Here is a 15,306-nt window from a genome sequence, read left to right as displayed (position 1 = left end):
TGATAATTTTTAAATACAGCCCAGATTTTTTTTTAACTTTATTCCTATCAAGAGGTGGGTTATTTCTTACTGTAGCATAGCCTGGTCTATCTTGACTAATATGCAAGATAATTATCAACTCTAAGGAAAATAAATCATAGTTTATTTTGGGGCTTAGCACTGAAAAATTTACATGGTCACAATAACCAAATGCCAAGAAATGATCTTTCTACAGTTATGATATAATGATACAGTATTGGCAGGTTTGGGGAATGGGAAAAATAAGGATATTCTATAAGTACACAGTAAACGTTGATGAAAACATGAATTTAGAAAAAGAATAGAAAAGAACAACCTATTCTAATTTGAAAATAAAAGCTGCATAATTTCAGATATAGAATGAAATGAGAAAAGGATAAACACCAACATAAATTATAAAATGTGGAGAGATATACAAAGCCACATGAAATGAAGCAATATTGAGAGAGTCATATGGAAACAGAAGTCACAAAATGGTAGGAGGATTATAACCCAAGAGAAAATGTTCTTTACTTACATTAAATCACATAATGCATTATGTTACATGGAAGATCAAATATCATGAGAAGCTGTCATCATCTCATTTTTGTTCTGCAAAAGGATGCCAGAAGGTGTCAGAATAAGCGCTAGTCTTTTCTACACTTTCTGGTACCATACCAAATGGAAAATAAGCATCTTTCATTATTACCTTACAGAAACATGGTGGAGCTAGAAACATTTCTCATTAATTTCTAAATAAATTATTTGGATTTTCACATGACATGTCTGCCATCTAGAATTGACTACAGAGGACAATTTGAATTACTACCAATTTAAATACAGTAGTTCTTTAGAAAAGGTGAATGATTTCACCTATATGTTTATAGTGTGTGCTGCTATTCAGCCCTCTTCTCCTCTTTGTTATTTGGCCTATTTCATGAATCCCCACTATAAATATCAAAAGCAGATAAGCTCTTTTATATTTGCCTCTGTTATTCTCCTATTTGCTTATTATTCGCATGCTGCCTGGGGATAGCCTTACAGAGTCTGAACTTATTAATTCAGTTGTTTATTTATTTACAACTCACATTAGGCCTCACACATGCCCAGTTTTGTTTTAGACACTAGGATACAATGCACCAAAAAATGAAACAAATCTTTGCTCTGTGTAGCTTATCTTCTAATGAGGGGAGACAGGCTATAACCAAATAAGTTGGAAAAATTATATAGACATTACAATGGGTTAATTACTACAGAGGAAAATAGAGGATACAAGGTGAATAGAGCATGCTTAGGGGGAGGGTGATAAGAAGGCCTCACTATCATAAAATGATGATCTGTGGTAAAAGGAAAAAAAAAAAAGATGGTCACAGGGAAATTAATTCCCATATCCAAAGAGAGAATGTGGCCATTGTGTATTGTCAATATTACATATAGCCTCCAAACCACAAATTTGATTTTTGATGAAAAGATCTTCGAATTATACAAAGAAAGAGAATTTCAATATTTATATGTATGAAAAAAGATATCCTAAGTTATAAGCCCCAAGTTTCAGAAGTCATCCCTGATGATTCAGATGGTAAAGAATCTTCGTGTAATGCAGGAGACCCTGGTTCAATCCTTGGGTCAGGAAGATTCCCTGGAGAAGGGACCAGCTACCCACTCCAGCATTCTTGCCTGGAGAATTCCATGGACAGAGGAGCTTGGTGGGCTATAGTCCATGGGGTTGCAAAGAGTTGGTCACTACTGAAGCAACTTAACACATTTCAGAAGGCAAGACCAGGGACTATTAAAGTCAGTAATAGTAAGAGGAGGGAGACGTGTTTTGGTCTCTTGAAAGCAGTCCTAAGGGCCTGGATTACAAGGCAAGTGAAGCAGGTAAATAAAGCATCAACACAATGACTATTCCCAGAAGGGCAATAGGAATGTAATGTCATGGTGAAAAAAGGCATTCCCAAAGCTATTGCATTTGTAGGCTGCTTGCTGCCAACAGCCTTTTGACATCAAAGTACTTCCATCTTCCAAATGCCTACTTGGCAATTGGCAAAGCCACAGGAAGGGCATTTCCAGAATGGAACAACTGGCTCATTTTACCCAAGTAAAGTCAGCAAGTGTTCTATGTTTTGTTGCTTTTGTAAGAGGCTAGTGCACATCCTATAAAATTCATAACATATAAGATCTCATTCGTACTTGGTTGCATTGCCCATATATTAAGTAACTCTATAAATGTAAGCAAACTCCAGTGCTCTCAATTTCATTTGTCTATATATATTTCAGGAAAAGAAGTTAGAATGATTAAACAGTTTAATAATAAGACAACCTTTTTCCTTTTCTATTCTAAAATAAATATACATGTAGGAATAAATTTTGAGATGAATGGATAAAGAAAATGGTCTCATACAGCCATAAAAAAGAAAAAGAAACCCTGTCATTTGCTACAATGTGGATGAATCTGGGGAACATTATGTATTAGTAAGTGAAATTGAGACAGGAGGGAAGTGGGCAGGTCACAATCTTTAAAAATATGACATAGTCATTGAGGAGATGACATAAACTGGTTAGAAACCAGCTGGGCCCAAGATTGCAGAAGATTTGACTTCCAGTAGACTTTAAGCTTCATTATATGCTTATTGTTACATAGTAGCATGCTAAATGACATACCCACAGGGGCCATGAAAATTCCCAAACTGACTATAAAAAGTCCAAAAAGTGGGCAGTGGTCCAACTCCTGGAAATCCTTGTCCCTTCTCTGAAAGAATTGGATAATCCTCCTACTCGTTATCATATGTAATTACCCAGCCCATAAAAACTAACCACCCCATTTATCAGGGCCTCTTGACTTTTAGATGGCCCACACTTCATCTCTGTAGTGTGTATCTGCCAGAATAAACTTGTTTTCACTTTACTATGGCTTGCTCTTGAATTCTTCCCTGCCAAGGACCCTTACTTGATGACCTGTCTCAGGGACTCACCTGAGACCTGGAACATGACTGTCCTCTCCCTCCCCATTTTCCTGCAGCAAAATAAGCCAGTCACAGAGCGACAAATACTGCATGATTCCACTTATATGAGGTATCTGCAGAAGTCAGGCTCACAAATGCAGAAAGCAGAAGGGTGGTTGTTAGGGGCTGGGCATGGGGGAGAGGGTAGGAAATAAGAAGTTGCTATTCAATGAGATGGAAGTATCAGTCATGCAGGATGAAAAAGTTCTAGAGAGTCTGTTGTTCAACATTGTGCTTATAGTTAATAATACTGTATACTTTAAAGTTGTTAAGAGAGTAAATCTCATGTTTTTTACCACAATTTGTTTTTTAATGAATGAATTTTGGCTTCATAAAACTATGTTGAAAGTTTATGTTTGTAACTTTGTTTTGCATCATTCTTTCCTACAAATTATCTGTAGGCTCTGTCAATCAGATCTTTGGTTGCCAGCAGCAAATCAATTTGAGGACTTTAATAAAAAACAAAAGCTACTGGAAACAGGTCTGAGTCACAGAGCCTTGACAGGATAGCTGGGGACCAGGCTTGGAATGAACCCAAAGATCCCAGGGCGAGAACCACAGGAGGTCATTGTGGTCCCCATGATACTGTCACTCCTTTTTTTTTTTTTTTTTTTTTTTTGCCTTTTCACCTATTGCCATAAGAAACCCCGAATGGACAGTTGGCAGTCTCAGCTACAAATTCAATAGAAGTGTCACGAGTTTCTCTAGTGAAAGCCTTTCTCCCTTGGATGCTAAAACCTTTATATCAGCAGAGTTCAGAGTCACAGAGATTAGAAGCAACAAAAAAATTTTAGTGACTCATTAAGTGTAATTGTGAAAGGTACCATCACCCCACTTTTACCCTTTGTTTCCCATACCACAGCACCTTTTTATGGGGAAAAAGTCACCACCTACTATATTCCTCACTAGCTTAGAACATATACATCCTGAGGATCATGCCAAAATTTTACAGGGTGTCAACTCCTGGGCATGAGCATAACTGAATCTTTTTTTTAGTTGAAGTAACGTTGATTTACAGTGTTGTGTTAGTTTTAGGTGTATAGCAAGGTGATTCAGTTTTTTTATGTGTGTGTGGGGGGGGGGTTGTGTGTGTGTGTTCTTTTTCAGATTCTTTTCCACTTAGGTTATTGTAATGTATACTGAATGTTTTATTTATTTTTGGCCGTGCTGGGCCTTCGTTGCTTTGCCCAGGCTTTCTCTGGGTGTGGCAAGCAGGGGCCACTCTTTGCTGCGGCGCACAAGCTCCTCATTGCAGTGGCTTCTCTTGTTGCCGAGCACAGGCTGGAGGTACATGGGCTTCAGTAGTTGCCGCACGTGGGTTCAGTAGTTGTGGCACATGGGCTCGGTTGCTCCTCGTCATGTGGAATCTTCCTGGACCAGGGGTTGAACCCATGTCCCCTGCATTAGCAGGCAGATTCTTATCCACTGTGCCACAGGGAAGTTTATCTAAACATCTTTATATATGTATGTGTGTGTATCTGTTAACATAACTGGATCTTAATAACCCATTCCACAGTTTTATAGGTGTATGCCTCTAGGTGATAGTGACATAAGGTCATTGAATCTTATGGAATCAGCCCATTTCTTCCTCTGTGAACTGAAACCTTTGTAGCAAAGTGTAAGATATCATGACTGTGTATAAGGCATTCCACAAGTTCATGGATGGTGGTGCTAGCATGGCTTGAGTCCACATTAAATGTCTTTTACAGTGAGAACATATCAGTGTCCCTTTTGTGATGGTTTTCGCAGGTAAGGTACCATATTCAAGATGTCATTAACTGCTAGAAAATTGGGTATTAAGCTATTGAAGTTGAGATAAGAGCAAGTCTATGTTGAGCCCAGTCAGCCTGCTACCATGATCACTTTGAGTCCAAAATAGGATAAAAATACTGTCTGATGGCTGTAAGACAGGACATTTTGTTTAGCCGATTATTAAGAAACTCCTTCACAGAGGAGGCTTTTGGTAAGTATTCACATTGGATACAGTATTTGCATACTCAAGACCCATCCACACATCCCAAACATCCTTATTATCAATCTTCTGATTTTGTTTTTTCCAACATGCCTAAACCTTAGCCTCTGCTCATGAATTCATGTAGGTCCTTAACATACATCTCTCCATCTCTTCCTCTGGTAAAAGTTCCTCATTATGGAGGAATTTCTCCTTTGGAAGAAATGGAAAGATTTGTCCTTTCCACTACTGAGTAGAATTGACTGATGCCAACATATTATTTAGAGCCATCTGTAAATCAGACTTGAATTTTTTTCCTCTTCTATTATAAGAGAAATCCACATGAGGCCATAGGTTGAGGGAGGTTGAGGCCATAGGTTGCAGAAGAGACATTCTGGATGTGTGAGCCATGTTGCTCCAGGTCCCCTCAGGTTTCACCCCATTCCTGCCTGTGTATATGACTTCTGTTTGATGTCATAGTTCCTGCCTGTGAATCAGAACACCTAGCTCTTGATGAGCACTCAGATTGCACAGACAGCTGTTGTTTGTTAATCTCTATCAAAGCCAGGTTTTAAGCCAAGAACTATTTCTCAAAAGCATAATAGCTCTTGACAAAGTGGGCGTGTCTGTATTCTAAAATGTCATGTCTGTAATTGTCCAGTGGAACCTTCCCCAGGCTGTCTTTAAATCATTTATCCATTCAGTGAGACTTTCAAAGCCCAGAAGGAAGTAGATATAAAATAACATGCAAAAGATGTTGTTGCTTAAAAAAAATGTTACTCTTCATTCTTTCAATTCTTGGATTCTTTACAGGAAGACCTATCTACCTAGTTCTCTCAGGGTTTATTCCCTGCCTCCTTAAAACACCTTTAAAACATTCTGAACACCTAGGTGTCTCAACCCAAGAGAATAACTTCCAGAGAAAGATAGATGCCCCCTCATCATCTCTGTAAGACCTGGCTCTCAAGTTCTATTTTTCAATCTTGAGGCCTGTCTCTCCCCTTAAATAATTGACAGCAGGGATACTCAATTATTTTAGGGAAAACCCTACCTCTTAGGACAACTAATTCTGAGTTTGAATCCTAACTATATCAGAATTCTAAATCTAATATCCAGATACAAACTGGAGATCAAGTTATATTGAAAAAGGCAGGTTTCCTATTGAGGCCTTTTATTTCAACTAATTATTAATAAGGGCTGTTTTATAGAATATGTTACATATATTTGCTATTATTTTATTCTATAGAATGATTAGCCAACTGTATTCCAAATATGTTTTCAAAATTAAATACATAATATGTAGCATTTCCTACAGTGTATGACATGCCTCTGCCTAATAGACAAGCATTTCAGTGTTGAGTTTTTTAATTAATTAATTTTTTTAATTGGAGGCTAATTATTTTATAATATTGTGGTGGTTTTTGCCATACATCAACAGGAATCAGCCACAGGTGCACGTGTCCCCCAATCCTGAACAGTGCTGAGTTTTTAACCACAAAATCATGTTGGTTTGGGCTTCCCTGTGGCTCAAAGAATCCACATGCTCGTGCAGGAGACATGGGTTCGATCCCTGACCCAGGAAGATCCCACATGCTGTAAAGCAACTAAGCCTGCGTGCCACAACTATTGAGCCTGTGCTCTGGAGCCCAAGAGCTGCAGCTTCTGAACCCACATGCCCCAACTACTGAAGCCCACGTACCCTAGAGTCCATGGTCAGCAACAAGATAAACCACCACAACAAGGAGCCGATGCACCGCCCCTGTCCCGACTTGCTGCAACTAGAGAAAGCCACATGCAGGAACAAAAACCTAGTGGAGTCAAGAGTAAATAATAAAAATAAATAAATAAAATTGTTTTTAAAAGGCATATTATTTTTAATTATACTGGTAGTAAATTAATTGGCGAAGGGGGAGTAATACAAACTTGGTTCTGAGTAAGTGAAAGCTTTCAGTCTAATATCAGCCTTATTTAGGTTTCCCTTAAGACACTATGTGCTAAGTTGCTTCAGTTGTGGCCGACTCTTTGTGATGCTATGGACCTTGACCTGCCTGGCTCCACTGTCCATGAGATTCTCCAGGCAAGAGTATTGGAGTGGATAGCCATTCCCTCCTCCAGGAAATCTTCCAGACCCAGAGATCAAAACCCTGTCTCATAGGTATCCTGCGTTGGCAGGTGGGTTCTTTACCACTAGCGCCACCTGGGGAGCCCTGCACATCTGCCTAAATTCCAGCGTATATAGATGAGTAGCAAAACAATAACAAATTCGTTATCCCTCAAAAGTAAAAAAGAACAGCAACAACTTAAATGAACTGCATTATTTATAGCCTGTCAGTGATAGTAGAAGTGTGCTTCCCAGGTTACGCTAGTGGTAAAGAGCCCACCTACAAAGGCAGAAGTCACAGGTTCAGTCCTTGAGTCTGGAAGATCCCCTGGAGAAGGGTATGGCAACCTACCCCAGTATTCTTGCCTGAGGAATCCAGTGGACACAGGAGCCAGGTGGACTGCAATCCATAGGGTTGCAAGAGTTGGACATGACTGAAGCAACTTAGCACTCACACAATGATAGGGAGAGTTTTTCCTTATTGTTCCAACTGTGTGGTACAGTAGTCCTTGAAAGAGGTTTTTTAAGCAGTCACTTAAGAGCCTCTCTATTAGGAATTCCAAGGAGAAGGGCAGGCAGGAGATATGCAGAAGGGAGGTAATCTTTCTTCAACAAATTGTACTTGTGGTATCCAGACACTGAACTGAGCTGTGATTTCAGCAATAAGGATAAAGAAGGTATGTAAAGTTACTGACCCTTCACAAATATCTTTGGTGCCTCAGGCAAGTAACAGGAACACTTGCTTAAGGATGATCTAAATGCTTAAGATCACTGACAACTTGGGTAATTCCCTAACAGTGCAGTGTTTAGGACTCCCATGCTTCCACTTCAGGAGTCCCAGGTTTGGATCCCTGGTCAGGAAACTAAGGACTTTCCAGGTGGCTCAGTGGTAAAGAATCTACCTGCTAAGCAGGAGACAGGCTCAATCCCTGGGTCGGGAAGATCCCCTGGAGAAGGAAATGGCAACCCACTCCAGTATTCTTGCCTGGGAAATCCCATGGACAGAGGAGCCTGGCCCGGCCACAGTTCGTGGGGTTGCAGAGTCACACACAACTTAACGACTAAACCACCATCACCCCAAGGGAACTAAGATTCTGCAAGCCACATGGCTTGAATCACTGACAACTTGGAAGCTGAGACATTTATGTGATCTCTGGCTCATACAACATTTAACACATTCCCTCTCCAATAAGATTAATTAATCCAATCTAACAAATATTAAAGTACATCCATCACTTGTCAGGCAGTTGTTAGATACATAAATGGAATATGTTTAGCCCTAAAGAAGGAACATATTTGTTGGTATGTCTTCATTAAGTTGAAGACATACCAACAAATCCAATCAATACATTATGAAAATTGATAAATAATGGCAGTATGCCAAAGGTTCGATGGCGTTACTAGAGAAATACCTAAGAGAGGATACCTAAGAGAAATACCTAAGAGAGGAGGAGAAGACAGTGACATGGAAGGCTTTTTATATGATAGGATTTTTTAACTGACTCTCTAAAGAAGAATGGGAGTTTGCTAGGCAAAGAAAAGTGTAGAAGACATTCTAGGTAGAGAAAACAACATACATAAAGGCAAAAAATATAAAATAGTATGGTCTTGCCATCTTGCATCTTGATTTAGTCAGGAAACAAATGGCACACTTGAAAGGTTAACTGAAACGAGTTTAATGAAGATGACTCTTTCCAGAAATGTGGGCCAAGTCAAGGGCACCAGCAAAGAATGGTGAAGCATTCAGTGGGAAGCTATAATGACCTGGCCGGAAGGGGCAGGGAAAGGGAGTGAGACCGCCAGAACCTGCTGAGAGCATCGCCGTGGGAGAGGGACTGCCCACCAGCAACGTCAACCAGAAGCAGAGGAAAATAACCACTACCAAATCCCAGCCTGGCAGAGACAAAGGGAGGGGTAAATACCCTGTCCTCCTTTTCCTCCAGTCTCCAGCAGGCCCCCCTCCCGCTAGCTAAACCCCACTGCAGCCCAGAGGGCAAAGGGGTTTGAGAAAGCTTCTGTAAAGGTTGGCTTTCTGAGGCCAGGAGAGCAGAGACTAGATCCGCAGAGACAAACAATCATTAGTACGTACATCTCAGATTCATATCCCGTGTCTGAACAACTTCCTGCTTCTTGAACAGGTATAACTAACCCAGGACTAAACCTCTAACTGACATGACAAGTTGGCCTTCGTTTCCTCTTCCTTGACTGACATAAGGAGTAGCTTGTTGACCTAAATGATAGGAGAAGATTCTTAAGATCATTGTAACTTCTGCCCTGAAGCAAAACTTTCTGTGTACATACTTTTAATCACAGTAATGTGATAATTATCCTATCAGACATTTAAAAATAAAAGTTGTCCTGAGTGTGGGATGACATATACGTGCTTATTCATCTATCTGAAAATGTCTAATATTGTCAGTGGATGAAACTGGCTTGCATATTAGTTTCATAAAATTTTTTTGTGCACTTAAGACACTTCATATTTGATTTATGAACTCTAGTTAAATCACATTTAAAGTATCTTCAGATTTTGTTATGGTGCTACGTTGCTTGAAATAGAACAAGTTGTCCTTTTACAACCTTTTTTTCTATTTATTTTTCAGATCAATAACTCGATCTTATTACCGCAACTCGGTTGGTGGATTTTTAGTATTTGACATTACTAACCGACGGTCTTTTGAACACGTGAAAGATTGGCTGGAAGAAGCAAAAATGCACGTACAGCCATTTCAGATTGTGTTTCTGCTAGTGGGACATAAATGTGATTTAGCTTCACAACGTCAAGTTACAAGGGAAGAAGCTGAAAAACTGTCAGCAGACTGTGGTATGAAGTATATAGAAACCTCAGCAAAAGATGCTACGAATGTTGAGGAATCCTTCACTATCTTGACAAGAGACATATATGAACTTATTAAAAGGGGAGAGATTTGTATTCAGGATGGCTGGGAAGGGGTTAAAAGTGGTTTTGTTCCAAATACTGTGCATTCTTCTGAGGAAGCAGTAAAGCCCAGGAAAGAGTGCTTCTGCTGACTTCAAACATGCCAAAGAATTAAGAACAGATTGGGTGTTATTTCAGGATAAATACCAACATTAACAACAGAATGATATGATGAAAGCATTTTAAAAAGTTATAAACCCATGCTAATGCTGTTTTGTAAGGTATTTAATTCAGAGCAATATGCTTACTTGTTAAACTACCAGATTGGTATTTTGCTAAATTATCAAGCAAAGCAGACAACATTTTCTGAAAACTGGAGTTGTCTACATAATTGCCTTCATTCTCATTTTGTTAGCATATAACTGACCATAATATCCAAATATGTCAATATTACTCGTCTTTCTTGATAGTTTGAAATGGATGTTTTATGCACACATATACTCTATTGAAAAGATTTTATCAGGAATTACATTCTCTAGCATTAATTAATATTAAATAGTAAAGTGGATTTAAAAGTGCACTGTTCATTTACAAAGTAAACAATCTCAGAGTTATTAACTAGGCCTAAAATAACAATTTCTTGCTTAAGGTAGCAGGTTTGTAAGCATTCTCTGAAATATTCGCCTTTAATTTTGCCTGAACATGAAAATATAAGTTTTATATTAATTTTTGTTCTGATTTATTGCTCCTGAAAATTTTATGTTTTATAGAGACATCTAAGGGTCTCAGCAAAATATTTTACTATAAATATTTGTAAAAATCAAAATGAAGGATCACTATCAGCAAATGTTTTGTTTTTATAGTATACTGTCCTTAATCAGATAAGAAAAATGAATTTATATACTGATGACATTTTCAAAGAAAGTAAATCCAACCTACCTTGAGCTATTGTCAAAATTATCAATATAGGTAAGTGTAGAATATTTTTAATAATTGCTTTTTATGTTCAAGTGAATTTCCAAATTTCCCCATTTTCAATACAAGGAAAGTGTAGAAAATAGTGTTCTGGGCAAGGAAAATTGGCTAGATGTTTGAAATAGCATTCAAATTTTATTTTAAAATATCATCAGTAAAAGTAAAAATAAAATAATGAGTTAAGGCTAAGATAATGTTTGAGTTTCCTAATTTTTAACTTGTTGATTAAATTCCCCTCCTGGAAGGGACATTTTTATGACAATGTCAAATATTTTATAATATAATATACATTTCTATTCTGTTCTGTAAACCATTCTTGATCACAAAGAAACTGCTTTTTGGAAGCATAAGGTCTTTACTATTTAACTGTAGTTGCTTCATTTGTTTGAAAACCAAATTTGTATATTAGAAAGAATATTTAATAAGAAATCAGAAAACCTGGTTCTAAACTTGCCGTTGCTTTCCAGAATTCATACATGAGTAAGTAACTTAACCTCTGTTAGTTTTCTCATCTGTAAAACAAGGCTAATGACCTCATTAATTGTATTTCATGAAATTATTTTGGGAATCCAGTGAATCATGTAGAAAAGCTTTGTAAATGGAGAAAGAATTACACAAATGTGAGATCAATATCAACTGCTGATGGGCATACTATTATATTTACAGTGGATGAGAATTTTTACAGTGGATGAGAATTTTTCCCGTGTTCTTTTCCTTCACTCCCACACAGAAGGAGCAAAGAAGGTATATGCTTTCATGGACCTGGTGCAGTTCTTGGTTTGATGTATTTCTGTAGACTGTTACCCAGAAACTTCGCTCCTCTAGAGTGGAAATGATAGGCAAGAAAATCCCACAAGACTTAATTCAATCAAAATTCATGTTTGAATGTGGTTTTTGTGCCTCTTTGATTGTTTAAATACTAGTACCTTTCTAGGTTAATGTAAGTATTTTTATAGTGCCTGTAGAGACTATAAATTATATCATCGCTATAATTTTTTTGAATATATTGACAATGTTTTCTTGATATCCTTGGATTAATTTTACTTGAATAAGTTCAAGCTTTAACTGGCCAGATAAGACAATACTGTCACCCCAAATGTGAAGTAGTCTGTTTTTTATTGTTACAATTTAAAATCTTATCATTTTCCATCAGTTCATAGTAGCATCAACTCACATAGTGAATACTTAATAGTAGTTTAAAGTACAGTTATTTGTGGCTACTCGTAAAGTTAAACAGCTAAAATATAAAATGTGATTTAACTTTCAGTGGATACCCTTTGTAATACTAATGTTGGAATAGCACTCATGTTTGGTCAAAGGATATGATGTGTTCCAAGATTTAGAATTGAATTAAGGAATCAAAAGAAACAAATGGGAATTCAGGGCCCCATAAAACTGACACTTAGCAGAATCACACATAAGCAGAAGCAAGCATCGAAGTGTAATCCTTATATCTTGGTTGGTATTCTTTCTGTAATCATGCTGTGTCAGGGTGTGTGTGTATGTTGAATAAAAGGGGAAATGTTATCTAACTGAATCCACAAAGTCTAAAATTGGGCTAAATCATTATATTATAGAGGAGCTGAAATTTTTGAGTTCTTATACCAGATTGCCGAGTATCTTTATAACCTTAGCCAGATACCTTTATTTATTTATCTGCCTATCTCCCTATACATGTAAGTAACTGACCTATTTTCTTACACATCATTATGTAGCATATGGATAATAATGCCAATGTAGTATAGATATTAGCTCCAGGCAAAACATTTTGACTAAGGTTCTTAGAAATCAAAAATACTTGATTTTACATTAGAATTATATAATTTAATATTTAATTTAAACCTTACTTAAATTAAAATCTTTAAAATGAACAATGTAGCTAATTTAATAATTAGCTAATTATTAAATATTTTAGATGTGATTAAAAAGAAATGAAAAACTATCCATTCATGTAACAAATTTGTCCCTGACAGAAATTGCTCATCTTGAGTATTATTAACACTTTCAGGGCATGTAGTGATATGTTTCATTAAATGGTAAGCTTAAGCCAAAATGATGATGTTATTGGAGTGTGGAGTGTGTAAATGTGGCCTTTATATACACGGTAGTAGCAAACAAGAGTTTTTGAGCCTGGAAACCTGAGAGTTTACTGTAGGTTTTCCAAAGCTTCAAAGCAGTTTCAGTTTGGTTGGTTGGTTGGTTAGTTGGTTTGGTTTGGTAGCAACCAAAGCAGTCATTTCTATTATTGTTAAGATAACTTTGGCAGTCTTTTTATCCAACTTTACATCATGAAAAAGCTGAATCTATGGATTAACAAAATCATCTTAGTGCCACTTTTGTCAGATTTTATATTGCCATTGGTTAAATTAAGAACCAAGCTTCAGGCTTCCTCGGTGGTCTAATCGGGTTAAAAGTCTCCAACAAACACCACAACAATATTGTAAAGTAATTAGCCTCCAACTAATAAAAATAAATGAAAAAAGAAAAAAAGTCTCCCTTGCAGTGCAGGGAACACGGGTTCCATCCCTGATCCGGGGGGCAGCTAAGCCCATGTGCCACAACTACTGAACCCACGCTCTAGAACCCGCGAGCCGCAGTCACTGAGCACAAGCTCCTCAACTTCTGAAGCCCTTACGTCCTAGAGCTGGTGCCCCACAAGAGAGCCGCCAAAATGAGAAGCCTGCACACACCAGCTAGAGAGTAGCCCCTGCTCACCGTGACTAGAGAAGGCTTCATGCATGTTAATGAAGACCTAGCAAGCCAAAAATAAATACGTAAATGAAATTATGAAAAGAAGAACATGGTGTCCTTTGACTTTGTGAAATAAAATTCACAGTTATGGCAAGATAAGAAATATTTAAACAAAAGAATTCTTCTCTGCCCTTTGGCCTCCTCCAAATCTCTCTCAGCAGGAATACCTGCTCAATCATTCAGAGCACCATTGGCCTAGCATCAAAAAGACAACTCCTTGGAAGGTAACATTCTTTCTTGGTCTTGTAAAGGATCACATAACCCACCACGATGACACTTAGACCTGGATTATGTAAGTGGTCACTAATAAGTCATTTGATGTACAGCCTTCTGTCTCAAAAAACTTTTATAAACTGTGCCTTGACTTATAACAGGTGGAATAGTTCTCAGAGCTTTCTGAGATACTCTTCCCAGGTTTTATTTCTCAAATTCGGCTCAAATAAAATTCTACAATTCTTTCTTAGGTCATTCTACAACTTAAAAGAGTGCACTCTATTTCCTTAGTTACGACATAGAAGCACTCAAAAGACTAAAGACCTGTTTGGTAAGCTAACTCATTTTTTTGCCCTGTAACTACCTGGAGAGATTCAGTTGGAAATGCAAAGGAAATCATTAAGAAAAAAACAATGAAAGACTATGAAGGCTTTAAAGTTAGATTCTTAGTATTTTAAAATAGTAGAATGCATTCCCAATCAGAACCTACTTTTGGATATTCCACAGCTGATAAACAACCATCTCTGCTTCAGAATCTTTCTAAATTCCAGTTTTCTCACTAAACTTTCTTGAGCAACTGATCTTAAAATAACTAACAAACTGTTCTACTGAACCTGAGTTAACTGCTACATGACTTGGTATTTCCAAAATCTTAATAACATGTGAGTGATGAGCTGTGACAATCTAATCAATTACTATACAATCTAATTCACATCATTATGATATAGAATAAATATAAAAGAAAAAATTTAAAGATATTAAAAAACTGGTGTTCCTTGTTGTTATGTCTTGGTAAATTTTTCATCATTTTTTAAATAGTGCCTGAAACATTATCTATGTGGCATTCAGTGACTATTAATTGATGATTATTATGCTGAGTTAATCCTATTTAATATGGGATCCGTATATTTAGTTTTAGTTTATATATTCCATGGAGGAACAAACATGTTTTGCTACAATTTCTCTTGCAGTTTTTTTCAGAATGACAGCAAATGGAAGAAAGATATGGCATAAAGTTCTTGAAGTATGTTATTTGATTTTAAATAATGAATAAAAGGAATGAGAATGAGAACTCATTGTCACATGATTGTTACATTATCTGTTTTTAGTGCGCCATCTTTAGCGGTGCTTTTGAAGCAGAAACTACTAAATACATGTGTGTATTTATTCACAAGTGAGGTATGAATAAGAATTCGAGATCTGAAATCTCTTATATATTACGTAATACCTTGGTGGAGTGTGGGGCAGAACAGTATAATCAAGCATTAACATATATGCAGCAAAATGTATGAATATTCACACTAAAAAGACAAGTTTATCAATAACCAGATCAGGTCAAATTTTTGCTGCCAAATGAATTATCAAAAGAATTTCAGATTTTCAGAGCTTTTTGGATTTCAGAATTGCAGAAAAGAGAACATGATCATCTACCTTGCTT

At 37.1% G+C, this 15,306-nt stretch overlaps 1 protein-coding gene across 1 annotated transcript in view; it reads left to right on the top strand.

Moving 5' to 3' along the window:
• RAB39A (RAB39A, member RAS oncogene family) overlaps positions 1-14,882 on the top strand; it is a 34,852-nt gene extending 19,970 nt beyond the window's left edge. Inside the window, exon 2 of the mRNA XM_065945263.1 lies at positions 9,655-14,882. Within this exon, the coding sequence (XP_065801335.1) occupies positions 9,655-10,081 (427 nt within the window). The 3' untranslated portion in view covers positions 10,082-14,882. The remainder of the gene's footprint in view (positions 1-9,654) is intronic.
• The last annotated feature ends 424 nt before the right edge of the window (positions 14,883-15,306 follow it).

Source organism: Muntiacus reevesi, chromosome 9, assembly GCF_963930625.1.
Source record: "Muntiacus reevesi chromosome 9, mMunRee1.1, whole genome shotgun sequence".
In the NCBI taxonomy this organism is placed as follows: Eukaryota; Metazoa; Chordata; class Mammalia; order Artiodactyla; family Cervidae; genus Muntiacus; species Muntiacus reevesi.
Note: the sequence above shows the minus strand (reverse complement) of the source record. Positions and strands in the feature narration are given on the sequence as shown.